Raw genomic sequence first — 26823 nt, forward strand, 5'->3', positions numbered from 1 at the left:
CTCTGTACCCTCCCACTCCCCCCCTCCCTCCCTCCTCATTCCCAACACCCACTCCTTTACTCTCCCTCTCTCTCTCTCTCTCCCCCTGCTAGGTATTTTTCTCAAAGATGAATATCAACCCCTCCCCCCCCATCCTCTCTCTTCCGATAAGCATTTGAAATAAGGGGAAAGGCAGAAAAAACTGACCATGAAGAAAACACACACTATCTGAAACAGACACACACACACACACCAACAGAAGAGAGAGGGAGAGCGAGTAATCATAGGGATGTGTTACATCCCCAGCCAGGGTAAACTGCCCTGACAGAGTTTGACATGGCTACATGCTCAGGGTGACAAACACTATCACACCACCACGCAACTTGCCTCACACCCTATGACACACATCACGCACTGTCACACACATAGACATATACATATCTACACACACACACAGCAGAATCAGATGTGAACACACATGTGCTGGGCTCACACACCAAGCCACATATTGACATAATGTCACTGATATGCACAAACACAAGCGGGGGAAGTAGAGGTAAACACACACACATACAGGCATAAATCCTATCTGAGCATGAGGTTAGATCAAACGTGTGCAGGCGTACACAGCGGTGCAATGTAACTAAGTACATTTAGCCAATAAATGTACAATTCTGAGATATTCTGAGATGTTTGCACTTTACCTGAGTGTTTCCATCTTCTGCTTTGCCTTCAACTCCACTATATTTCAGAGGGAAATGTAACATTTACACTCAAATACATTATTTATTGTAGATTAAGATTTGTTTTCATTTTATGCCTTTATTGGACAGCTGACAACAAAAGATGACAGGAAATGAGGTGAGAGATGCGACAAAGGCTCTTGGCCAGACATGAACCAGGGACATTTCAGTTTATGGTCATCACCATAAAAGACATGATGCATTTTTATAGATTTATAATAATATATAAAGCAGTTTAAATTATGTCTACTCTGACCAACTTCAAAATTAAAATTGCTTACATGGTAATGCATATATAATTGTACTACAAAACTCTGCAAAGAGTCATTCTGCATACTTTTTAATTACTTTAAGTTCATTTTGCTGCTAGGACTTCTACTTAAAATTCAACACTGGACTGGACTTTTACTTGTAATGGAGCACACGTTACATTCAGATATTTCTACTTTTACTGAAGTGAATTATTTAAATGCTTTTTCTGGGTGAGAGCAAAGATGCACACAAACTGTATACTCACACATTGCTGGAAATCATCTCTCCTCTCACCAGAGCACCCTGACAGTTCATGTGGGACTCCCCTGAATGGAGCTGACACCCTCCTCACTATTTATAATGTTCACTCATATAAGGCACAACTCCACAACAGTGTGAGCTCACTGCAAGCAGACAGCAGTCTCCAGAGGAAGCAAGCTCACACTATATGATGTCACTGCCTAACTCCCATATCCCACTTCTATCACGCTACACTGCCCCCCCCCTAACGAGAGTGGGACATTGGCCCTATGATGCCTTTGTTCCTCGCTGGTGCTCTGGTCGGTCCAAGTAGCCTTTTCAATATAGATCTTTTTCTTAACCTTGCAGCCTCAATGCTCCCTTAGCATTTCATGTCCTCCAAGGCTATTAAACTCACCACAGTGTGTTGAATCATTGATTTTGTCACTCTGTGCATGAGGTGGCTCTTTAATTGCCAGTGACAACACTGTGGTGCCTTGCAGTGATATTTGTAAACCACGCTTTAAAACATTTTAAAACAGGTGTTTGGCTATAAGATTGTTGTTGGATTTTAATTTAACAAAATTGGGCCTAAATCTACCATGTGTCTATTACTTATTAACCCACACACCCTCCAGTCCAACCAAAAACATTATATATGCAGCAGCATGATGTAAAGTTAGGGCCTATTTGTGTCTCCCATATTGACTAATCCCGTCTGATTTGAGCCTTTGGATACATCAGTTCTAGTTCGTCCCCTAAGTTGTCCCCTAATCAAACAGGGAAGCAACTATAGTATGTGACAATGCTGAGCTGTCTCCTCTACTTTGGCCTCAAACAGCCCCCCCACCCAATGCTTCATCATGTTTTCACCTATTCACTTTGCATCTCATAAAATTATGTGCATCTCAAGATGTCTTTGTCCAGTGGGCGGACAGTGCTGGAACACCTATTACTCACTCGTGCTTGAGCCTATTAGACTGCAGCCATGTCATGCCAGAGGTTCCCTTAGGCCATGTTTTTTTTCCTTTCTATGTGTGTGTGTGTGTGTGTGTGTGTGTGTGTGTGTGAGTGTGTGTGAGTGTGTGTACATTTGGATATGACTGTATCTGCATCAGAACAACTTACAAATCTAAAATTCTTTATTTAGGCTCTGTGCATGTGCCGAGTGTGTGTGACTTGGAGGGTTGAGAGGGCTGCATACACAGCGTTACCCCTGGCTGTGACCCACAGCTGCAGTTTTCAGGAAGTCAGGAGGAGTCTCAGTGTGCTGTCTCTCCCATTCAATCACACACACTGACACACGCCTGCAGTCCCACTGTGAGTATGTGTATGTGTATGTGTATGTGTGTGTGTGTGTGTGTGTGTGTGTGTGTGTGTGTGTGTGTGTGTGTTGTCTAATTTACCTCTGGTCTAATTTACCCCTCTCGTGGTTTTCAGCACTAGTGGGTGACACTGAATCTCCTCTGTGAGAATGACTGTCTGCATATTACACTTCAGTCTTTTTATCCTTATGCTACATATATTGTTAATCCAACATGCAGAAATGCATTCAGGCAATTTAACTTAATATTACTGGTGATTTAGGGCTCACTGTGTCCATTGGAAGTCTGCTGTCACTCTCTGTTTCAGTCTCCCTCCTCTCTCTAAATATGCATTCAACAGCTGTCTCTCTCTCATCTCCATTCCATCCCACACCACTTTGCTCTTGACAAATTGATATGGAGCGCTTTTACATAACAACTACGTATCACTCACACACACGCACACACGCGCACACTCCAAATACCATCCACAGCACAAACGTAAACCTTACTCAACCATCACACGCACACACACACTTTGCTGCAGGTGTTAAGAGCCCAGCATTTGCAATTGCAAATGCATATTTGTAGTGTTTTCATACTTTTCTCTTTGTAGAACACAAATGTGGCTTCCTTGTTAACTATTGCTTGGAAAGCATGCAAAAAAAAAGGGGGGGGGGGGATTGACATTCTGCCCGAGCACTGCGCTCTGCTTGTGGAATAATGATTAGCTCCTCAGTATTCTAGTCACATATGCTTCACTATCAATGAGAGAGAGAGTGAGAGGAAAGAGGAAACATGAGGGAGGGGACAGAGAGGGAGGAGACAAGCAGAGGGAGGTGGGAGAGCGAAGAGGGAGCGGGAGAAGAAGAGCACACAGGGAGAAACAAGGTGAAAAAGAGAGCAAGGGATGAAAAAAGTGAGGGGTAATGGAGGACAAAACAGACGAGTGTAGTGTGACATAAGCAGCAGACGTAGGTGCTAGTGTGCTGCAGTCTGCTCACACAGACACACACACACACAGATGCACGCTACATGTGTTCAATGTGCACATTAAACAACAACAGTCAGACAAATTTGCAAACTAAAAATGAAGCTAGAGCAAGCACTGCGTGCATGCACACAAACAGTCCTGTGCACACTTACATCCACACACACACACATATACACAGAAATACACCACTACATGCGTGGAGACTACTTTGTCAAAGTCACAGCAGGTACAGCCACCTCAGCAAAGAGAGAGACAGAGGCTATGTCGCAGGGGGGAAGAGAGGGAGAGACAGAATGGGGGAGTGATGATGAAAAAAAAATGAGAGGAAGGAGAAAAAGAAAATAAGAGAAGGACAGAGGGTGGAGAGGAAGCATGTGCAAGCAATAAATATGTAATCACAAGGCATAGAGAATGATAAATGTATACCATTACTTAAATAGGTCAATCATACATTAATAACTACGATGTGATAATAGAGTTGGGAAGTCAGCTGTAGCCGACTGAGTAAGTTTGCATAAGTGTGCTCACTTAGTCAAATACAAAGAACTACATCATGTTTTTGCACGCCCCCTAACTCAGACTTTATTTTTCAAGACGGATTATCAGAAGAGAAGTGAAATGTTTTTCAATTAAGACAGAAAATCTTTAACTATATTAATGCATATAATTAACTCTAATGTCACTTGCAGAGCCCAGCAAATAGAATAAATTACTGGAATAGATAAGATTAATTTTTAATGGTATAAACAATAGAAAGACCAAATATTGATGCCTTGATTTTACACAAGCAGAAACAGTTTTAAATATACAGTTTTAAGCCTGATAAAGTGCATATTGTAGTCGTATTTACATAATCTTAATCATCTTATAATATCTTAGGCTGCATTTGTAAAACAGAAATGAATATTAGTATACAACACATCCCAAGCAGAGGTCACCAGTGTCATTCAAGATTCAGCATGCACATCTGCGGTACTGTATATATAAACATAACTTAATAAAGCATGGCTGTCTCCCAGCATAATTTTTCTTACTGCAATGTATTGTGTATGACTGCACATACAGTGCTTTGACCTTAATATGATTTATGATATTTTCCATCTTCTGTTGTATTACCACTGTATGTGATGTTCTCTGGTAAATTTTTTGACCTTTAATGGCTATGTGAAAGCTTTGCTGTGATATTTATATTGCATCCCTCATAAATATATACTGCAGTATTACTTTAGTTCTTTAAGGTCTGACAGAAATCAGTGCCACATCTGTCAAATATGACATAAGCATTAAAAGCTTAGGGCAAAATTTATATGCCTATTATATACTGTAAAAAGAGCAATTAATTCATTAAAAATCCATATACAGCAGCTGAAGAGATGTCACATGTCACCACAGAGATAACACAGTAACACTGCAATTATCTTATAAAAAGAAAATGGTTCCACTGTTAAATCACGTCTCTTTTTTATCACCACAGTGCTAATCTGTGTCAACAAACATACATTTTCCACCATGTTACCTTGGAAACAAAGCGCTACCAATCATCTCCAACTTGCCAAGATGTCAATAAAAATGTCATCAACAAACCATGACTTTTAATACCTCTCTGGGGACCCAGTGGTTAGTGGGTTTACAGTCACTGTATATAAGTTTACTGTGGGTCTATATTTTCTTTTATTTCCAATGATATACTATAACATACCTCTGGGATATTGTAGCCTAGTTTTGAACTTACATTTGTAGTGTATCCTTCAGATGGATCATTACTGTAGGCCTTGTACCAGAAGCCCTTAATTCAGATTGAGTTATTTAGGACAACAGCTTACAGTGAATATAGTGGGGGTATTTGTACCCAAAGGGGTATGTGGAAATGTGGAATAATGCCAACTACTTTGAAAAAATGGAAACTAAATTCTGATTAAAAAATACATCCATATATATCAAGTCAGCAGTAACACAGAAACATCACACCAAGTGCAAGCAGAGAAGCTGAAACAGTAATCGATACATGGATGAAATACTTGCCAAAGGAAGGGCTCACTGTAACATGGTTGAAATAGCTGAAAGTAATGGTTAATGGTTTAGATGGCTGAAAGCTGTGGATAAATCGATGTCTAAAAGTAATAGATAAATGGCTGGAATTCTGTAGACTGCAAAAAGTAATGTCAAGAGGGTTGAAATAACTGAAGGTAATGGAAATAGTGGAAAGAGGGGAACTGCAAACAATTAGAAATAATTAGCTACAAGTAATAAATGTTTAAAATAGGCAGAGGGAAACGTTTAAATGGCTCAAGGTGTTGTATAAATGGTTGAAAAAAACAAAAACAATGTGAAACCACTACATAGTAAGACTGAAAAAGCATGCTAATAGCTAAACAACTGAAATAGCGAAGTCTAGCTAAAAGTAAGAGATATTTAGCATTAAAAGTAAGAATAAGTATAGCTTTAGAAAATTGGGAAGTGATTGAAATAGTTAAAGGCTGAGGACATATAGCTGAAATTTCTAAACATAATGAACAAATAGTTGAAACAGCTAAAAGTAACTGATAAATCATCAAAATATTTTGCTAATGGATAAATATTTGAAACATATTAACACTAGAAAGAACAAATGCATCTGACAAAAAAATACACCAAATATTCTTAATGATCATTTAAAAGACGATAAAATTCTAAGCTACTTGTGATCATTTTAAACCTGTATATTTCATGTCTGCTCTAAGACTATTCTTACCTGGAGGTGTGAGCCAAAAACAGAGCTCCTGGTGTCCTCCACCTGAGCAGGACACTGATGTCAGCGAGTTTACTGCTGCGAGAGCTGAATATGCACATTTCCTCCTGAGGGTCACTTGGGTATTTTTAGTGTTTATGATATAAAAAGAGGTGAGAATCAAAGGGATGCCCAGGGTGAGAGCTGCTAGTGTATGTGCTTGTTTCTCATTTTTTCATTTGTAGCAAGGACATTCCTATATCTGATGGTTATTTTAGGCCCCATGTATCTGCATAATTGTCCATTTCTTTTGGTTTTATTAAAAGATAAAACCTTCTTTTCACAGCCAGTTTCTATGGCCTATAAATTCCATGAATAATTTAAATACATAATTGCAAAAACCATTGCACATGCAAGCATACACAGTAGTTTATATTCATCTCAGCTATGTACATGCATAATTATAAATCATTTACTATATCTTGCCTTCTGTGTATTTTCATCCATAAGGAGCAAAACAGAAAAGCCATTCAGTTTAACACTAGCTGCGTCAATTTATTCAAGTATGTTTTCAATTAAACAAAAAATTATTCACGTGAACCAGATTTTTTTCAAAGGTCCTTCAAAGTATCTTAAAAAGTAACAGTTCCAAAGGTTATTACTATAGTGACTAAACCAATCACATTTTTCAATGGTACACTGAACTATACACATATTTTTTGTAAGAATAATAACAATGTGTGGACTCACATTTTCATGATTCAAGTTTAGTTTTTGAAAAATGACCAGTCAGCTCCATTTTCCTGGATCTGTTCTCAGTTTCATTCACTTTTATGTGTCAAACAGCAGCTGAATCTATATTACTGACATTTATTGTAAATGCTCTATTTTCAATATTATCAACACTGCCTGGACTATGGTAACATTACTTTTTGAAGGTGTGGTCACACTGCCATTACTGTATGTTTACTTTAAAAATGAGAATAGCTGGCTTCACCTGTATTTGTTTGTCAAAAGCAATTATATTCTCTATCCATAAATTTGCACACACATTCGAGCTGGATTAAATAGCACCCAACTCCAGGTTTGTTGTTTAGCAATCAAGATAAACCAACCTATCAGATCTTGTCAGCTAACATCCCTGCACTGGGATATAACATAAAAATCACATTTAAAGAAAACACTTTATTAATCCTCAAGTGGGTAAAATTGGAAAATTAAACCCATAAGTCAAATTATAGACTTGGTAAGACTCAAATTACATTTAGATATAGGTTTCAAGAGCCTGCATCACTGTGGGAGAAGTCTGTTTTTCATCCATGCTCCTCACAATCCAAGAAAAAAAAAAAAAAGAAGCAAAATCACAAGGTTATGTCTGAACAAAGGAATGAACATCAGCAGACAGTATGCTGTCCTCTGTACAGCAAAAAGACCATTATACTGCAGTCAGGCTGTCTCCCCTGAGCATACGAGTCTCATGATTTCACCGTCAGCATCAACAATTCCATTACACATCTCTGTGTTTGTTGTGTGTGTTTTCACTTTCAGTGTTAGTGCTGCAGGTATGATAAACGGCACTCCACCAGAATATCAGCTCTCAAGATTTGCTAGGAAGGTAAAAACATGTATTTATCGACTGGTTGCCTGTTGACTCTCTCAGAAAAGCAATGAAGAGCAGCCAAACTCTTGGCACCAGATTCTTTTTGCTCCTCAGGAGCCCTCTATTTCCTGATATGCTTCTCACTCTGCAGAAATGCTGCCATTTTCCCATTTCAGTTCCTCGCACAATCATCAGCATTTCTCCCTTCATGACGTGAAAACAAACTAAGACTGAGTGCCTCTGCGTGTGTGTGGTTTCAAACCCCCCTGTCAGCAATCACTGGGTGGGAGACAGCCATAAACTGCACTTTAGAAGCTTATAATGGGCTACTGCAGCGCTGGCAAAACTTATATCATATTATTCCGCTTCCCATTCAGACACAAATAGGATCATTATTTTTGATAACTATACAGCAAGTGCTGGATAATTTCATTACACTACTTGCCACTGCATAATGCTACACTTCAGCTAAATCATCATAAATCTTGCTGTATCGGTTATTACTGTTCTTAATTACAGCACAAAACCAATCAATAACATAATGTCCTACAAATTATTGGAACATTAAGGTTGATCTATATACACACAAGTCTACTTCATTCTGTCTTCCATAAACATTAGCGTATGGGTGACAGCGAAACGAAGCGGCGTGAAGACCTGTTCACTGACTGGTGCTGAGTGGCTCTGAATATTTCTCAGCAGAAGACCTCGTGTTGTTTGTCAAAAGGCAGAAGTGGCAATTTACGGCAGGACCCATAAAGTCCATCTCATCTGACGGGATGGGGGCAATGCCCTCGTGTCATCCACCTTATTAAATGATGGACGCTCACAGATGCAAAAGCTGAAGCGTTTTATTATAAAGAAAGCAGAAGACATTTCATGGGCCACCACCGGTCTTCCCCTAATAAATAGGGGCTATAAATACAGGTCTATATGCAACAGAGGGCCCATTTAAGACCTGTTTTTTAATCAGTTTGAAAGACTAATTTAAGGTACACTCTGTTCTCCTGAGCATTTCATTTGTGGATCAACCTTTAATCCATTACACTGATTCAACAATGATATTTAATTCACTTTCTGCTCAAGAACAGTACTTCAAAGAATGGGAACTTTTGTTTAAACTGGCTTAGAACCCTATCAAACTATAAACATATAAGCTAGTATCTGCAAATCCCTCAACTATCAAACGTTTTACTACATCAGCAGTCTATATTGTCAACCAATCTCTAAGTCTCTCTCTATAGTGTTTTCCTGTCCACAACAGTTTCTAATCTGCCTTCATACAGTCTCCTCCACAATAAACTCAATGGTATGCTGCGGTGACTGGCTCGTCTCCACCATGGTGATTTCATTTCCATCCATGGTGACAGTGGGAACGGTAATAGTCTGAGCACCTAGAACAGAGGACGGCAGGATGACGACCTGTGAGGCTCCCTCCATGCCACTGAGCTGATCAGATGGGATCATGACCGTCTCAGTACCTCCTTCGGCTCCCTGCAGCACATAGATGGTCTGCACCGAGCCGGAATCGACCTCCCCTGTGGCGGCCAGAGAAGATAGCACCTTGGCCCCCTCCAGCACTTTCTGGACATGGGCGGCCTCAGCTGCTTGCGCCACCTGCTCAGCGGTTTCCAAAGGCAGGTCCCCATGTAGCCGGATGTGTTTATCCAGGTTCGAGCGGGAGCGGAAGGCAGCGGGGCAGTGGGGGCAGGGGTAGGGCTTCTCGCCGCTGTGGGTGCGAGCGTGCTCGGTGAGACGGGCGGCCACGCTGAAACTCTTGCCACAAATCCAGCAGCAGAAAGGCCGCACACCACTGTGGATGCGCTCGTGGTCCTGCAGATGGGGCAGTTGCCGGAAACGCTTGCCACATGTGGTGCACTAGTGGAAGGGATGAAGAAGAACAGGGAAGTGGAAAAGGGGAAAGTGCACAAAGATAAGAACAGATAGGAAAGAACAATTATGTTCACAACGGTGCAAGTGCCCAAAAATGAATGCAATTAATATTTTCTTTGACCCCTCTTTATGTTTTTCTGCAGATGCAGCACTTCTGGCTAGGATAGAGAAAGCGCAGAGAGAACAGAGTGTGGGGGAAAAAACAGAGGGGGAAAGACAGATACCAAGCAATAAAAATGACTGAAAAAAATGCAAAAGTATTTGTCAATTAATCTACCAAAGATTTTCACACAATGAATCCATTCATGTCTTGATCTATAAAGCTCCAGAAAAAGTAAAAAAAAAAAAAAAAAAAAAAAAAAAAAGTGTCCATTAGAGTTAAGGTAATGTCTTCAAGTGTCTTGTTTGACCAGCAGTCCAGAGACCAAAATTATTTTGTTTACTGTGATAGAGGACTACAAAAACCAGCTAATATTTACATTTACTAACCTGAGAGCAGAGAATTTTTGCTTGATAAATTACTTAAACTATTGATTATTATAATATTCTGTTGATCAACTAATCAATTATTTAACAGTAGACAACAGAAAAAGATGAACAATTTCTAATGAAATTCCACAGTCACATCTTTCCTGTCACCCTAGTGCCTGCTCTCAGTTTGCTCCCACCTGAGTGCAGACAATGAACTACAACTAGATGCTTGATTAAACCTAAAGCACTACAAAAGAATGACTTTGTTGTGCTTTTTTTCAATTCCCACTGGAGACACTCACATTGAAACCGTAATCCTTGTTGTCAGTTTTGCAGTTTCAGTATCTCTGTGAAATATACTCTAATAAAATTACCTTTCCTGTTGAGATTTGTTCTTTATGTACTCAGCAAATATAGGTGTTCCTTCAGGAACGCGAAGTGTATTTGATTTAAATTAAAATTCATCCCTGTAACTGCTTCTGTGTTTGAGGACCGATGCTCCTTGAACCTCAATCTTTAGCATGCCTGATAGATACGGCTCAAAGCAAAGCCACAAACATTACATCAATTTCTACCGTCCGACGTGGTGTGATGGGCTTGGGTGGGTCTATAGTTGATGTCCTGCCTCGTCACCAGAGCAGCAGAGAGAGAGGGGGAGAGAGTCCCAGAATAGTAACAGGCACAGAGGGGAGCTGACAGGCCCTAACTCAGCCCTGCCATTAATCACAGGTACACAGGGAGGGAGGAAACACCCGCAGGACACACTGCACAAATGGCCATGGTCTGGAACCAGGGAGATGGCCACAGCTATGAATGGGTGTGACCATGGGTGGGTGGGGGTGGGGGGGCTGGATTTCAATTTGAAATATAAGTGTTAAAGTCTTTAAAAGCCTTGTGTAAAAAAAAAGGACAAAATATAATTCAGAAGACTGAGTGAAATTTCCTCTTTATGCAAGCACACACACACACCATCCCCCTCCTTACCTCAAAAGGCCTCTCATCAGTATGTGTCCTCATGTGAACATTGAAGGTGGAATTGTAGGCAAATTCCTTGTGGCAAATCTGACAGCGGAAGCGGGGTCGGATTTTGGGCTTGGTGAGTGTTCCCTGGAAATGCGCCAGCACGTGCTCCTCCAGGGCACTGTTGGAGGTAAATCTGCGGCGGCAAGGCCTGACTGGGCATTTGAGAGGTGTCTGGCCCGTGTGGGACAAGCGGTGGAGGTCGAGGTACTCCTCGGTCATGCAACGGTGGCCACATAGGTCACACTCAATCTGAGGGAGGAGTAAAGACAATGAAGGAAAAGGAGTCGTGAAGCAGATGAACAGGAAAATAAGGAGATGGAGAACAGGGAAGGGTAGTCATGGGGATTAATGAAAAGAGAAAAAGTTGGTGTTTTCATGGTCTAATTGTGACATAACCACAACATCACAGTTTGATTGGAGACCTTTCTTCTCTCTAACTCTACATTTCCAGGTGGTGTCGAATGTCAGCTGTCCAATAAAGGCAAAAAGCCAAAAACAATTTCAAAAAGGTGGAAATAAATAGATAAAAAGGTCACGTAAAATTTCAAGTGCTTGCTTCATTCTTGTTAAAAACATACCTGTCATTTAAGATTAGGCAATCTTGTGCTCTCTGAATATCTTTGAAGTTGGGAAGGAAAAAACAGAATAATGATTATCTGAGCTCCTCACCTGTCCAGTGCAGCGTCCCCGGCCCCGACCCCGCCCACGGCCTGTTTTCTTCTCCTCCTCTGTAGTGGGACAATGCTGCAGGTGGATTTCCATCACTGACTGATTCACAAACTGGGATGAGCAGTGAGGACACGTCACTGGCTGCTTGTCTGTAATGGAGCAGTGTCAGGTTTTAGAAAGGTGTTCATATTCTGGCCTCACACTACAAGCAGTTACCGTGCCATGCTAATATCTGACGGCTGATCTGAGCTGGTTGATTGCTAAATGTTGTGCCAGATAATTCTGCAGTGACAGGTGGTACATGGAGAAATGGCTGGTGATAGGCAGCAGTGTCCAAATATTCAGATGTAGTCAATAAACACACTGATTATGACTGTGGTCAGTGGTTGCTCATAATATGAAAAACGGGAAGAGATAAACCTAAGAAAAATGTAAAAGACAAGAGGTTAGGATATTAACTTGTATTGTAATTAGAGTTTAAACCATAGTCATTTGTCACATTTGACACCAAAGTCAGAAAGAACAGGTGCACATAAATGAAAAAATTAATGATTCAGTTTCAGGATCCAGATATATTCATGGTGGCTCATGGTCACACTGTCATAGTTTACTGTGCATTTGAATAGAACGAAGCCATAGTTACTGCTTTTAGTAACACCTCTTCTTTTCTTAAAACATGACCACTCAAAATCTCTGCTGTGAAAAAGACTGATGGATTAACTTATCAAAAATCAAACAATTTGAATAATTTATACATCATATAAGTGACTTACTCAAATGTGATAATTTGCTAGTTTTCTCTGTTTTGAACGATTCTTGGACTGTGGCTCAGACAAAACTTTGGTATGGGTTTTTTAATTTATCAATAGACTCACTGACATATTAATCAATTATTTGTAGATCCACAACTAACATTATCAGCTCTTCTAGCTGGTCACTCTCTCAATTAACTGAGAAGTCATTTGGTCTATGACTAAATGTCATGTAAATGTGGCATCTTCAAACTGTTTTTAAAAGACAAGAAATGATAAATTTACAGCTGCATGAAATCACAAATCCTCACAACAGACAACCTAGAACCTAGAACAAGCAAAATTTTTGGTTGAAAACTGATTTAAGTGATCAAGTGTCAGTCAGCTAATTTTTCATCCATTCATTGTTTCAGCTACTCAGCTGGTGGTCTAGTTGTATTTTGGCAAAACAAACCACACTCTCACTTGGGCTGCTCCTGAAAACCTGGCTGGGAAATCGCTGACACTGATGGTTCATCAGTATGTCCGTGGGTCGTCACGCCAACATCTTGCAATCTGCTAACCATCTGTACGGTCTATCCCTGTGGGGGCGATCCACTCTAGTCCCCATTGGGGCCCTCTAATTAAACTTTTAATAAGCACAATCTCAGCCTATGGCCCTGGACTGATCAATGGATCAATCTCTCCAATCATCTCTCTCAGAGGAGCCACATACCTCTGACCCCTGATGCACACTGACTCTTCAAGCTTAGCTAATGAGGTTGCCCTGCCAACGCCACCCTGATTAAGATGAAGTGTCAACATCTTGACCCAATTCATTTACCTCCACCTTCCTCCTCCATTCCACATGGGAGGCAAATCAATGGAAAGTCATTGACCTAATGCATCAGACAAACAATACGCATATCGCATGGATGTATGTTAGTAAATAAACAAGATAGGCTAGCTAGGAAAGCTGATGGGCGCATTTATCACCAGCTTTGCATTAATCAATAGTAATTCACTGCATGTTGTACTGATAAGAACATCATATCTAATTAATTTTCATTACAACAGGGCACATGGTCTTACATCTGATTTCTTGATATGTTCATCAAAATCTGTATTCACACTTTCTCACAAGACATAAGACACCCATCATCCAGATGATCATTATATATAATTTCTGCCATCTTCAGGTTGCTCCCTCTAATCATACAAGTATGGGGGTGAGATATATACACCAGGCTGAGCTCTCACCTTGATGAGTGAGCGAGTGCAGGTCGAGGTCTTTCCTCCGCGTGAAGGCCTCTCCACATTCCGGGCAAGGGAACGGATGGCTGGTGTGGAGCAGTCTATTCAAACAAACGAATAAAAAATCTATTTATTAAAATGCACGAACACAATAAAGTAAAATGATTTAACCATATACCATTACTAGACAAAAATAAATTTAAGTTTCACACCCAAGAATATTATAAAATAAACATGTCATCTCATGGGAGAAAAGAAAAAAAAACATGCCTTAAAAGTAAAGTAAGTTATCATACAAACTTAATTAAATAAAATAATTATACCTAAGCCCCAGCATTTTAAGATTTAAAATGTCCTAATTTTAAGACATACAATAAACCTTAATAAAGCAGTGGAAAAAGTCATGTTTTGGTTTTAATCTGCCGCCCTATATGTGACTCATCAGAGGATTGCCAGCAAGTATGTGCTTAGCTGTGCTTCAGGTTAAATAAAGGGTATTAGCCGAGTATATAACGGCTGGAGATAAAAGAACAGCAGTAAATTGGGAGGAGTCAGTTAGGACATGAAAGACTATATTTATCCATTGCATAACATTACACTGGATATAGCCTTAGGGGAGGAAAGAAGTATTAGCGATGTATTCACCTAATGCTGCATCAGGCCTGCTTTCACAGCATGGAAAAAAGAAAACACTGGTTCTATGGGCAGGTTTTCATAATCAGAACAAAACATGAATGATGTTAAGGTTTTAAAATCAGCTTCACTAATACAAGTGCGTGTATTATGTATATCATGGTATATCAGGTCACTTAAAGTAAAGCATAAGGCAGAGGTTATGTGCAAGGACATCTACTTCATCTACTACATCTACTTCCTGTTAAACAGACGATAGAAATCAATATTTCAGGGACAGCTGACCCTGAGACAGCAAAGAGAATTAAAATTTCAGTCAGGGTCACCACTCCTTCTCCCCAGATGTTCTTTAACGAGTAGAGGTGATGTTGTATGCACAGTATTAGTAGGCAGATGGGTATACACTGTACAGTATTAGTGTTACACAAAAGTTATCTACTGACTAGAGCTAAAACAGTGAGTTGATCATTAGCTGGCTCCAGCTTCTTAAATGAAAATATCATGCTGTTGCTCATCCTCTACAATAGATCTAATAGCTAGAATAGCTAAACAAAGACAGACTATCTCTGTTTGGAATAAAAGTTCATTCTTGACCTTGGAAATAAACAAAACAATCTCTCAAGGTAACTCATGGTCTTCTTCCAATGGATGAGCAACATATGAGCAAACTCCACTGCTCCTGAAAGCTCTGGAAAAGACTTGAAAGTGGACCTTGAGTTAATATTTGGTCAAAACGAATGATCTTCCAAGTGAGGAGACCTCGGAGTAGATACAGAACTCACTGGAGGGATTATATATCTTGTCTGGCCTGGGAGCACATTGGGATCCACAAGGAGGAGCTGGAAAATGTTGCTATGGACAGAGCGGTTTGGAATACCGTGCTTTTGCTCTGTTGTACAACAGAAATTGGCCAAAATGTATGTTCCAATGGTTCACAGGTATTTGAACAGTGAAACCATGACCCTGATCATTGTATATCATTTCCAACCTGTAAAGCCAAAAGTCAGTGCTTTTAACTTACAATGTTTTATTTCACATCAAATGTCTTTTAGCCAAAATCGATAAAATACACATACACACAGTGTGTCCTCTCCCCCTTGCTGAACCAGGTAGGACAGGGCCAGGCTCTTCCCCATCCTGGGTTGTTATCGTTATCATCTTAATTTACTGGGCTTCCGTCTGTCAATCATATGTGGCTGAGGCTCAAGGGCACCCAGACATCTCAGTTAGTGTGTGTGCTTTGCAGCTTAAAGGTCTTGCTCAGTGGTCGGACACGGCTCAGCTACTACAGCTCCTGGCAGAGGGGTGGGGGGTTATCTAAATCCTGCCCTAGCTTCTGTTTGGAAACGTAATTCTAATGTATTTACTCAACAAAAGGGTTTAAATTAAATTATTTCAATTGTCTAACATGTTTTTTAATTTGTGCCTACATTCCTACAAATAAAGGATGGTAAAAACTAATGTTAACAAAGTGTTATTACTTGTGATGGTTAAGCTGATCCTCCGTGTTGAACCGTGACGGGCAGTGCGGACATGAGAAGAGATGAGGAAGTCCCTCACTGTCCAAAGCACACAACTGCATTGAGGGAAACAAAAGTCAAGGTCAATATACAAAGATTATATAATTCCATTCATTTTTATTTCAAAATAAATTATCTACCATTTCAGAAGTGTGATGCCTGGTGGCAAAATGACTGCTGGCATTAAATAAATGTCTCAGAATCATGTGCATTTAAATTTGGAATAGCTTATACTTTCTATAATTTTCTATATGAGATTCAGGAATAGAGGGCATCGATCTGACTTTAGCAAGTAGAAAATGGTGGAAAGTGTACCGGTTTTCTTCCACGCTTGCGCCGAGGCCGTACTGATGAATGGATGCGTTCGTGTCTCTTCAGGGTGGCTGCCTGGGAGAAGCTTTTGCCACAAGTGTCACAGCTGAAGGGCTTGTTGCCTGTGTGGCTCATGCTGTGGCGCAGCAGGCTCTGAGAGTTGGTGAAGGACTTTGGGCACACCTTCACAACAACAATGATCAGGATTAGTGCCATGGATATATTTAAAATAATAAATAAATAAAAATGATCGGGTTATAATTTTCAAAGCCATTTCTACTGCACAGAGACACTGGAGAATCTGTCAAATATAATGAGGCTGAAGGCTCAAATATTTCCTACCTCCCCTTTAAAGCATTACATCATGTCGTCAATGTCAACTGCACAACATAAATGACATTTACATCAAAGCAAATTACCCCTCACACTCAAGAAAGGACACATTTTGATCGGCACCTTGCACGTGAAGAGCTTTTCTCCAGTGTGGCTGTATACATGAGTGCGGAGGAAGACGCGACGGGTGAAGGTTTTGCCACAGTAAGGGCAAACATGGGGTAATGGTGTGCGGGCCCAGTCCTGCAGCAGCTTAGCAGGTGGAGGCTGGTTGGTGTTGTCTGGATCTGCTGCAGTGCTGCCCTCCGTTTCCTCTTTGGAGCCTGAACCCTTGTTTCCTGACAACAACAAAAAACAATCAATTAACCCTATAACAAATACCTTATTTTTGGACTTTAAAATAATTAATTCCACTTACCTTTGAGTGCATTACCACCGCTCAGGATCCTGAATGAGGGCCTGCTTCTCTTAGGAAGGGGTGAACCTGCGTCACCAGCAGAGACAGGCAGAGGAAGCAGCCGCTTTGAGCTCTGTGGGGTATCCTGAGGTTTAGTGGTGGATGTTTCATCACCTGTTTCAGCTTCAACCACCACCTCTGTCCCTGATGTGAAGCGGTGCTCCCGGCGATGATACAGGTACTGGGTGGTGTTCATGAAGTTTACACCACAATGGGAGCAACTGTGAAGTGGTTCCTTCAGGTCGTGCTTCTGCTTACGATGGGCGACCAGTCCTCCCTCATCGCTGAAGCTCTGCCCACATTGGGTGCACATAAACAACTCAGGCTGTGTGAAGGTGGGGATGACACTAGTGGTGGAAGGAGTGGCATCCTGCCCCTGTTCATCAGTCCCATTATTTTGAGTATAAACCTCCTCTGATGGTGTCATTTCAGAAACCAGAATTGCCTCTTCCTCACCTTTCTGTCTGTGTTGCTTGCGGTGGTAAAGAAAGAGTGTAGTGTTTAGAAAGCTTTCCCCGCACACAGAGCAGCGGTGCAGAGCTTCCTCAAAGCCGTGTTGGGTCTTGCGGTGGGCCACTAGTTCAGACACAAGGCCAAAGCATGAGCCACAGTCCACACATAGGAGCACTGGTTCAGGCTTTGGCTTTTTGTTTGCCCCTCTCTTCCTGGGAGATGACTCCTCTGGATTAGAGGTTGAAGACGCAGCCTCTGAAACAGGGGCATCACAGCTCTGAGCTGTAGAGGTCTCTGTAACCTGCTGCGTCTCTTCCTCCTCTACAGGTTTCTCCACTGGTTCTGGCTTGAGATTTTTGCCAGTTTCACTACTCAAGAGAGAAGGATCATCTGGATTTAAAGTTAAAGTGGAGCTCTGAGCTGGGGATGTCTCAGCCTCAGTTTGTGATTCAGGTTTTGACTTGCTCCCAGAGGCAGACTGCTGACATGACTCTTCTTTGCGGTGTTGCTGCCAAAGGTCCAGGCTCTTGAAAAGTTCATCACAGTCCCCACATTGGTAGAGGATTCTGGGCTGGTCTGATGACAGCTTTGCACTGACTGCAGCCTGCTTAAGTGCACTCTTGTCAAGTTGCACAGTGTGTCCTGCTTGGACTTGAATCTGTGGGACAGCAACTGTCCTTGATATATTTATTACCTGTTGCTGCAAAGACAAGGGAGGAAAGAAGAAAAAAGAGATTACCGTCAACATTTCACTTGTCCTTTGTGTTTCTGTGTACAAACGAAATGACTGTGCAATATTAATCAAATCACAGTTTGAAGTCAATTCAACCCGCAGCGTTTTTCTTTCATTTTACTCTGTCTGGCAGATGAGGAATGACAATTCAGTGTTGGGGTATTGAGGTCAATTAGAGTAGCATGTGTTTAGAGCCAAGGTTCCTCTGAGGGCTCCAGGCTGCCAAGATAAGACCTAAGCCTGGGCGATAACTATCAAAGGTTGAATGGGTCATTCCACAGGGTTTTACATTTGCTCTCTCTGTCTATTCAGATGATAAAAACAGCACATTAAGGTCAAGGTTAAAGATGTATGAAACTGCCTTAATCACAACAGTTCAACATGTCTCACATACAAAAATGATTTGCAGCATATTTTATTTCCTGTTTATGTCCTGTTGCTGAATTTTACAGCTAAATCAGCTAAGCGGTTGAAAATTCAGGGCATCTTAGCTGATGGTCTACTATGCATTAGTAGACCGTCATTTTTCTTCAAAGTGCAGAATGCTCATGTCTCCACTACCACTTGAAATTGGCCAATTCACAGCATTTTAAAGCTGAAGTGGTTTGTTTGACAGAACCACTGTATCCATTAAATGTGTCATGAACAAGAATCTTTACACATCAAAGTCACTCAAAGGACCTAACAACATTTGAGTAGATTTTCCTTCATAGCTCTAGCATGCAAAAAACTGGCAACATTCCCAGATACAGCACAGAAAAACAAAAACGGTCTATCAGCCCATCTCTGGCACTACACTGGAGATAAGGCTGCACATTATTAAAAATCATAGAGAAAATAATATCACAAGGAAGTAATAGTAAAAACAAGTACATGCATCAAAGTAATCATGATATATGTGAACTGGCTCACCAAAAAAATATACTCCTTCACTCAGAAAACTGCAGCCAGTGATGTTAAGAGGTTTGTGAACAGATGTGCCATAAAGGCTTACATATTCATATCAAACATTAATCATAATTTGTGAGTCTTCTGATCAGTGGACATTTTTCGCTATTCAGAATGAGCCTTTCCACACAGTGGAAAGAAAACCTTGGCCAGCCTTAAAATGTACAAGTTTTCAGAAAATGTTCCAAAATGTTTTTCTCCTTCACAGACCTTAAAGAAAATATCACAAGGAAAGACATGTAAAATTCTCTACATGTTGATTTGGAAAGATTTTTTTTCCTTAATCTACATATTAGTAAAGTCTCATATCACTGACCTTTATTTTCAATGCAATAAAACTGTTGTTTATGCTGTTTATGTCAGTGGTGCCTCATTTTATAATGATAGTGAGCCTTTCATGTTAATATTCAAAATAAGTCTTCCATTGCAAAAGTCATACAGTATCAGTGGTGGAAATAATACTGTATGCATACAAGGTACAAGTTTTAAATAGCATGACACTGTCCTGTTTTTAAAAAAGGCAACAACGCTGACTGTGTATTGTTAATTGGTTTTGAGGCTTCAGCAGAGGATAATACCTCAAACAAAAAACATATTCAAATATGGTGAATGGTACACAAAAGTGAGTAGACAAGGCCGCCAGCTCTGTCCTGCAAGCTTTGTCTGCACTGGCCATTTAACTGATAATTAGCCACACTGACCATTTTGACATGGTACTGAATAAAGAATAAAGATGTGATGTGTTGCAATTTTAAAAGTAAGAAAACTGAAGGATTTAAGCTTTCAGGCTGCACAACTGAATTTTATTACCCAATTACTAGCATCATTGATGGAGAGAGATTGTATGTGAAAAGCATATCTTTAGTATGTCGATATGGAAAGTGATACTTTGGTCCAAAAAGAAACTAAAGGGATAAATGTATGTCGTCAGAGTAGGGTGCACTTCTGATGAACCCAATTACCAAAGAGGAAGACTCTGACTTTGACAGTTTTGAGTAAACATTTCTATAACATTCTCCTTTAATGCTTGACCTTCTCACTTTCATATACAGATGTGCAAATTACCCTCTATGAATTCAATCACTCATCTGAGAAATGAGTACAGATGTGTTAAAGAGAGCTCTCTGCATCCATTTGAGATCATTGTTTTCCATTAATGTCACATAATGTACACACAAATTGCAATACTCTAGCTAATGGAGTGGGGATGCCTGCAATAAACCTGCTTATGGCAAAGCAGAGGCCAGGAAGCCATAAGGTACAGAGGTTTTATAGTGTTTCTTCAACTGATTCATCTATGAGAAAGCCAATGGGCGATACATCAGGAGAAACAGTGGCACTGACTGATGCATTTCTCATGCTTCTCTTCCCGCTGGCGACTCAGGATGCAATCTGTCTGTCATGAGTGTCACTGTGCTTTATAGACGTGTGTTGACGACTGTAAGGATGGAAGTCTGGGCACAAGCTCAGACAGCCATGCCCTACTGCTAAACGAGGGCCAGTGACTGCTTTTAACCCTGAGGGCTTGCTGAAACTGTCATGAGGGAGGCAAACGAAAAAAGTGCCAGTCGCACCAAGACTCAGCTCAATATGTCAAAGTTACAGAATAACTTGCCCCATTATACAACTTTCGAACTCTGCAATTCAAATGGCGCCTTCATAGAACTCAGAATTAATAGAGCTCAGCATTTTAATGAAATGCAACCCAAAACAATATATTCAGGACACACATTGTTAAAAATACTGAACACAATGTTTTATGTACCAGTAAAAATCCACAGGCCCTGAAAATGCACTATGAGCCAAACAATACAAATACAACAGAATTAACATACAGAAGCATACATTAGGTGCACACAGGGACTATGCAGAAAAAATTACAAGTTGTAGACCTCACCCGAAGAAACAAAAGCGTAGCTGCCCCACTACCAAAAGACAAAAAAATATTTATTTTCCCATCCTAATGAAAACAAATTGTTCATCATTACTGAAGCATGAAGAACACTGGTGATTCAGCTGGCCTCGCTGGATACCATGTAAATGTGGTGTCCTGGACGTCAACCTGGCCCACGACCTTTATCACATGTTCTTTGCTTCCAGTCTTGCGCTCTCCCATTTTAACCTACTGTGGTTTATCCTATTGTGAATGCAGTGCTTGCTTACATTTCTTGAAACCATGTTGCAATCATATTGCACCATATGACCACATCATGCAACCTCTCAATTAAGCGGGCTTATATGCTTTAACTTAACAAAATCTTATATATACCAGCACTTTCAGAACAAAGTCCGACCAACAACCCTGATATGTATGATATATGCCAGTTCAGAGTTTGTTCAAAACATAAAATATGCACAGTCACGTATTCTGAAATATAAAGCCTCAAACACTGCCACATCTTTTGCCTGTTCCACCTGTTTGCCTCTCTAGTGACTCATTACTCTGATAAACAATGTGCTAATGTGTTGTTTTGCCATTACACTAGACAGAAAGTAGGTACAGGTAGCACTTAAATACTGGTGAATAAACTGCAGGCGTTTCTACACATCCACTTATCAAGGTAAACATTAAGGGTCTGATAAATGTACAAGTATAATGAGTGAGCGACCTTTTTTTGTCTTTAATATATTTACTAATATAATGTATGTACATGTAAGTGTTGTAGTGCAAACTGAAAAGGGGAAACCAACCTAACAAATTAAAGGTAATGTAAAGATCTCCCTATCTACTGTGTACTAGACCTTGAAGAAAAAATATTCTAAAAATGTATGTAATGACTTTGCGATTCCATATAATGTTGATGCCAATTGTTTTACTTTATTTTAAATAAGAAACTCGTGCCTGTTTATTTATGGATACTGTTTACTCTTAAATAGCATGTGATTATTAACAGCACATTAATCTGTCTTTTGCTTGATTAAATAAAGGAAAAAGTGAAAGCGATACATGGCAAATAACAATTAAAAATAATCACTATCCAATCTTTTTTGGTTATCACAGAATAACCAAAAAAGATTGGTTATTCTGTGGTTAAAAATATGATGTCAGTGTACACCTAAATCAGATATATAACTACACAGCAACACCTTAAAATGAGTCAGTAAATCATTACAAACAACTCAATGTTCTGATGAGTGCTCTGATGAAGGTCACTATTACTATGATGAGTAGCAAAGCATCGTCAATTTATGACTAAAGTTATACTTGTCATTTCAATGTCATTCTCCAGATATGATTCAGAGGCTTTTATGCCATCACGCAGCTGGGAAATTTCAGGCCCACCATCACAATATCAATGTTTTTTCCCCCCTGTTCTATTCTTAGACTCAAAACACCCAGGCACAATCACATGACAAGAAGGAGAAATAATGTCAACTGTGCCAGTGTTTACCTGAGTCTGAAGCACTGGAACAGTCACAGGGGTTGTTCCAGATGTGTTCGGCTGTTCATCCTCAGCAGTACATGTCAACTGGTGCTTGAGTACTTCTTCCAAGGTATTGAACTCCTGGTAGCAGGGGAAGCACATGAACACTGACGAACTCTCCATGGCTGTCGAGAGAATAAGGGGAAAAAAAAAATCATAAGAGACACAGCAATGCAAATCTGATTTAGATAAAAGGTGCAACAGTTCACAAAACCCGACATGCTTTGAATATGAAAGAAATACCACAACGTGAGAGTTATACAGATGCCTACCCACCAGTACATTACGTTTGAAGTTAGGTTGTGAACATTGCCCTCTCCTGATGAAAAGAAGTGCCTGCATATATTATCAAGACAACAGCTTGGACTCAAGTGCCAGGAGGCTAACTCTGGGGTTGCCATGATGACTCACCATGCGCTGGGCCTGGACTAATTGTTATTTTGACCATGCAGGTTGCTGCTCAGGTGGAGATCTTGCCAAGTCTTTCAGTCTTTTCGTCCTTTCATGGGCCGACATTTAGCTCCAACATCAATTAGATATGTGCTGTAATTGGACCCACTGGAAGTGTAGTCTAGCTCATGCTGCTGAGAATGTATACCGCAACCAAAAACACAATCTCTGCAATCCCTCTTACTCAGTGGGTGCCAGTCAGACCACATACTACACCAACAAAACTCTACTTTGAAAAGGGAACCTCACAAATCAAATAAACCCACTGAAAGATGCACATCAACACATTTGAAAGACATCAGTGAGACATTTATTTATCATTTTAACTGTCAGATAGGACTATAACTTAGGATGAGGGTGGTGATGCTCTATATTTTCTTATTCTTATTATATATTTTTTTATTATTATAGGACTAAAATCAACATTGCTATGTTAGTTTGTCTCTCAGTCCATTTCTCCATCCCCAGCCCGCCTTTCTGTGGCACTCTGCACAAATCTCATTATTCTTACTACACAGTCATCTTTGAAAAGGCATCTTACCTTAGTGGGTATTTACAGGCGTCTATAAAATGCCAGAAAATGGTGGAGGAAAAATGGCTGTTATAATTTCTCATAGACCAAGGTTCTTCTTTTGTCTGACTGTATTGCATTATATAACCCCTCCCTAAAATAGTTTCAACAAAAACTGAACATTCTAACCTTCATGAAGGGAGGATATATTGCAGGACTGTGTTACTTTTAGCAAGGTGTACCTGATATACTGCCAAATGAGTGTAGCCTTAATAGCATTTCAGTTACCGTGTTTAAATTTACTACATACATGTTGAAATGTATTTTACAATTTAATCTTATGAACAACTGGATTCCAGAAATGTATTACCCATTGAGGAAATTTAAGTCTGCTGGAAGAAAAAACGGTTTGGTGGACTATGCTGAATAAAATGTGACAATGTTAACTTATTGACTCATTTCTCTATTCCATCTGAAGCCATGTCCACAGTAAGCCAGCTTAATTTGTAAACACATCTTTTTCTCTTTTAATCTTTCAAGCTCCACTGGATGAAATGAAGGCTCTGCTCTTTATTTAACTGTTGCCATAGTGAAGCGTAGTATCAGAGCTCCACTGAATTAGTTGTTTTTTTAAATTCACTTTCATTCACACAACTCAGAGCTGACTGAACCAACCTTGATTAGCCGCTCCATCTCAGGGTTACTCATCTCTTGTTAAATCTGCTTGGGGAAATAATGACACTGCCATGTGTAGTAGGGGTCAGTTGGGGCCCAAGATCTAAGTTTTAACCCCAGAAACCCCCCAACCCCCGTAAATTAATCCGGCCATGGTCTGCATCTGCCTGTACCCATTTACCTGCGAGCACCAGTGGAATTTTCCCTTCTTTCAATATGAATTTATTACTGAACAGGTGGACACATCATTTGTCCTAAGGGCATGAATGTTAATACATGACATGCATAATGGAGAATGACCTAACGCTAGCCAGTGCTTATGAGTGTTAACTGCAGGAGCAATGTCAGTCCGATGCTGAGTCACGAGTGGATCAGTCTCTCTTAATTCATGCAGTCACCAGCTAATTCCTTTGACTGTTTTGCTAGGGGTCTGACAAGAGCCTGAATGAACGACAGCACCACAGCTAGCGATTAGCAGCTAGTTAGCCTGCTGCTCTGACCAGTATAGTTTTGCTAACATGCTACGATAGCCATTTTTCTAGCAACAAAGCTAACGAATCCGCGGCGTGGGAGCTAGCTACCACGCTAGCAAGCGAGCTAATAAAACTGCTGTCAGATCATTCTTTGATAGCGGGCGCCGAAGCCTGGTTAGCTGGCGACTAAACCTGGTTTACCACTTGGACCAGTAGTGCTTGCTTTCTGGTACCAAGGAGAAGAAGAAGAAAAGACCGAAGAAGGAGGGCGGGATACGCTTCTTCGGTGGTACAATGGCGGCGACAGACTAAAAGTTAACATTAGCTGTCTCCCCCCGTTGAAATCCTCCATACATTAATATCAGTGTCTAATATCTCACCGAAAACAAGGTATTCATATGAAACAAGTATATTTAATTTAACACAACTCACCGTACTCGGACGTTACCGGTTGAGGAAATAGGACAACTTCAGTTTTTTTCCCTGCATGTTAGGAGGCTCGCTCTGATTGGCTGGACTTGTCACTACATGAACCAATAGGATTCGACTATACATAACACCGAGGGAGTTTGTAGTCCAAAAGCGCGCCAGTGCTGCAGCAGACCAGGCACAGGTACTGCTGAAAAGAAAAGGTAAAAGACCAAAAATCCACTTGTTCCAGACGTTATAGTTGATGTCGTAATTTAGTTGGGTAACTTTCTAAACAATTTGCAAGTAATTAAATTATGTATATAGAAATAATAGGAGTACATCTGGAGCTTTTAGGGCCCCACTTGCCTGCTGGTTGGTGATCCACCCATCCAGCCTATAACAAAACATATATAGTGTAGACATAAGTAGAGTTTTCTTCTATATATCAGAGGCAAATATATATATTACTTTACAGATAAAAGTACTAAACATGCAGTACTATGCAGAGGTGTCAGGCATTAAAGCATTAGTTTACACAGGAACAAGGCAGTGAAACTCTAGTGTAGTCCTATACATTAGACGGCTTCATGGCTGGTATACTGGTTTCAAACCATAAAATCAACAAGAGGTCACTTCCAGTCAGTTCTACTTAAAACCAGAAAACATCAACAGTAGGTTCTTAAAATAACACCTAACATAATACCTAACATGGTGTCACAACCATTATTCAAGCTTATTTCTGTGCAGCATTATTGAGATTAAATTTTTCAAGAGTAGGCAGCAATAACAATTTGTAGACAAACAACACATGATAGACTACAAACAGTAGAATCAAAATTAAACAGAGATGCAACTACAAAATAATGAATAACATTTCTAATGTAGTTATGTATAAGATTTCATCCTAGGTTTGAGTTGCCATTTGCAAGTGGGCTGCATAATCTTACATATATCATAATTGACATCACTGTACCACAGCTAACCTTGGTTTGCATTTATTTAACACAGTTTTGAAAGCTCCAGTATCCCTGTTAATGTACAATTTGTGTATATGGTATTTCCGGATTTGTATACACAGCATGTCATAGGAAAAAGGTAGACTAGTGTCTGTCAGGCCTATTTGTGTGATTTTTTTAAACATTCAAATTTTAACTCTGAGCCACGTTTGATGTCACACAAACATGGCCACCCACCACTCTCAGTGCCACTTCTGAATGGAGCACTGAGTGAAATGTTTTAGTTTCTGATAAACAACATAATTGCAGAGCATTTTCACCTTTTTCACACAGTGACAGCAATCGCTGTCACATATGACTTCAACTGCACTTGAATCTCCAGAGAGGTTTATTAAATCTATACTATATAACACTTATCAGATTAACTCTGTTCAGCTGCATGGTCTATCTCGATTCTGTCATGTCAAGTCTTATATACACAGTGCCCTGATGTGCCCTGTTGGCTGATTTGGAAGATGAGCAGCTCCTCCAGACTGCTTAACCTGACTCCAAATGGTATTAAAGAGCCGGCTAGGCATTCAGCCAGAGGGGCTGGGGCCACTGAGGCCCCACAGAAACCGAACAATCTCAACACACCGTGGGAATAACATTATTTAACTTTGACATATCACAA

The 26823-nt window shown here is 40.2% G+C and overlaps 1 protein-coding gene across 2 annotated transcripts; it reads right to left on the reverse strand.

Annotated features, from left to right (window-relative positions):
• Positions 1-8652: 8652 nt before the first annotated feature.
• znf574 (zinc finger protein 574) lies at positions 8653-25321 on the reverse strand. 2 transcript variants are annotated; one of them, XM_018672294.2, is made up of 11 exons: positions 23086-25163; positions 22951-22993; positions 22642-22799; positions 17077-18268; positions 16782-16996; positions 16329-16508; positions 15975-16069; positions 13867-13961; positions 11876-12024; positions 11168-11455; positions 8653-9697 (listed from the first exon to the last, which is right to left on the reverse strand). In XM_018672294.2, exons 3-11 carry the CDS (start codon positions 22795-22797, stop codon positions 9098-9100), a joined length of 2970 nt encoding a protein of 989 aa, XP_018527810.1. In that variant the 5' UTR covers positions 22798-22799; positions 22951-22993; positions 23086-25163; the 3' UTR covers positions 8653-9097. The 2 variants fall into 2 exon arrangements, with proteins under 2 accessions (XP_018527810.1, XP_018527809.1); XM_018672293.2 differs by lacking the exons at positions 22951-22993; positions 23086-25163 and adding an exon at positions 25216-25321.
• Positions 25322-26823: the final 1502 nt, after the last annotated feature.

Source organism: Lates calcarifer, linkage group LG15 (genome assembly GCF_001640805.2).
Source record: "Lates calcarifer isolate ASB-BC8 linkage group LG15, TLL_Latcal_v3, whole genome shotgun sequence".
NCBI lineage: Eukaryota > Metazoa > Chordata > Actinopteri > Centropomidae > Lates > Lates calcarifer.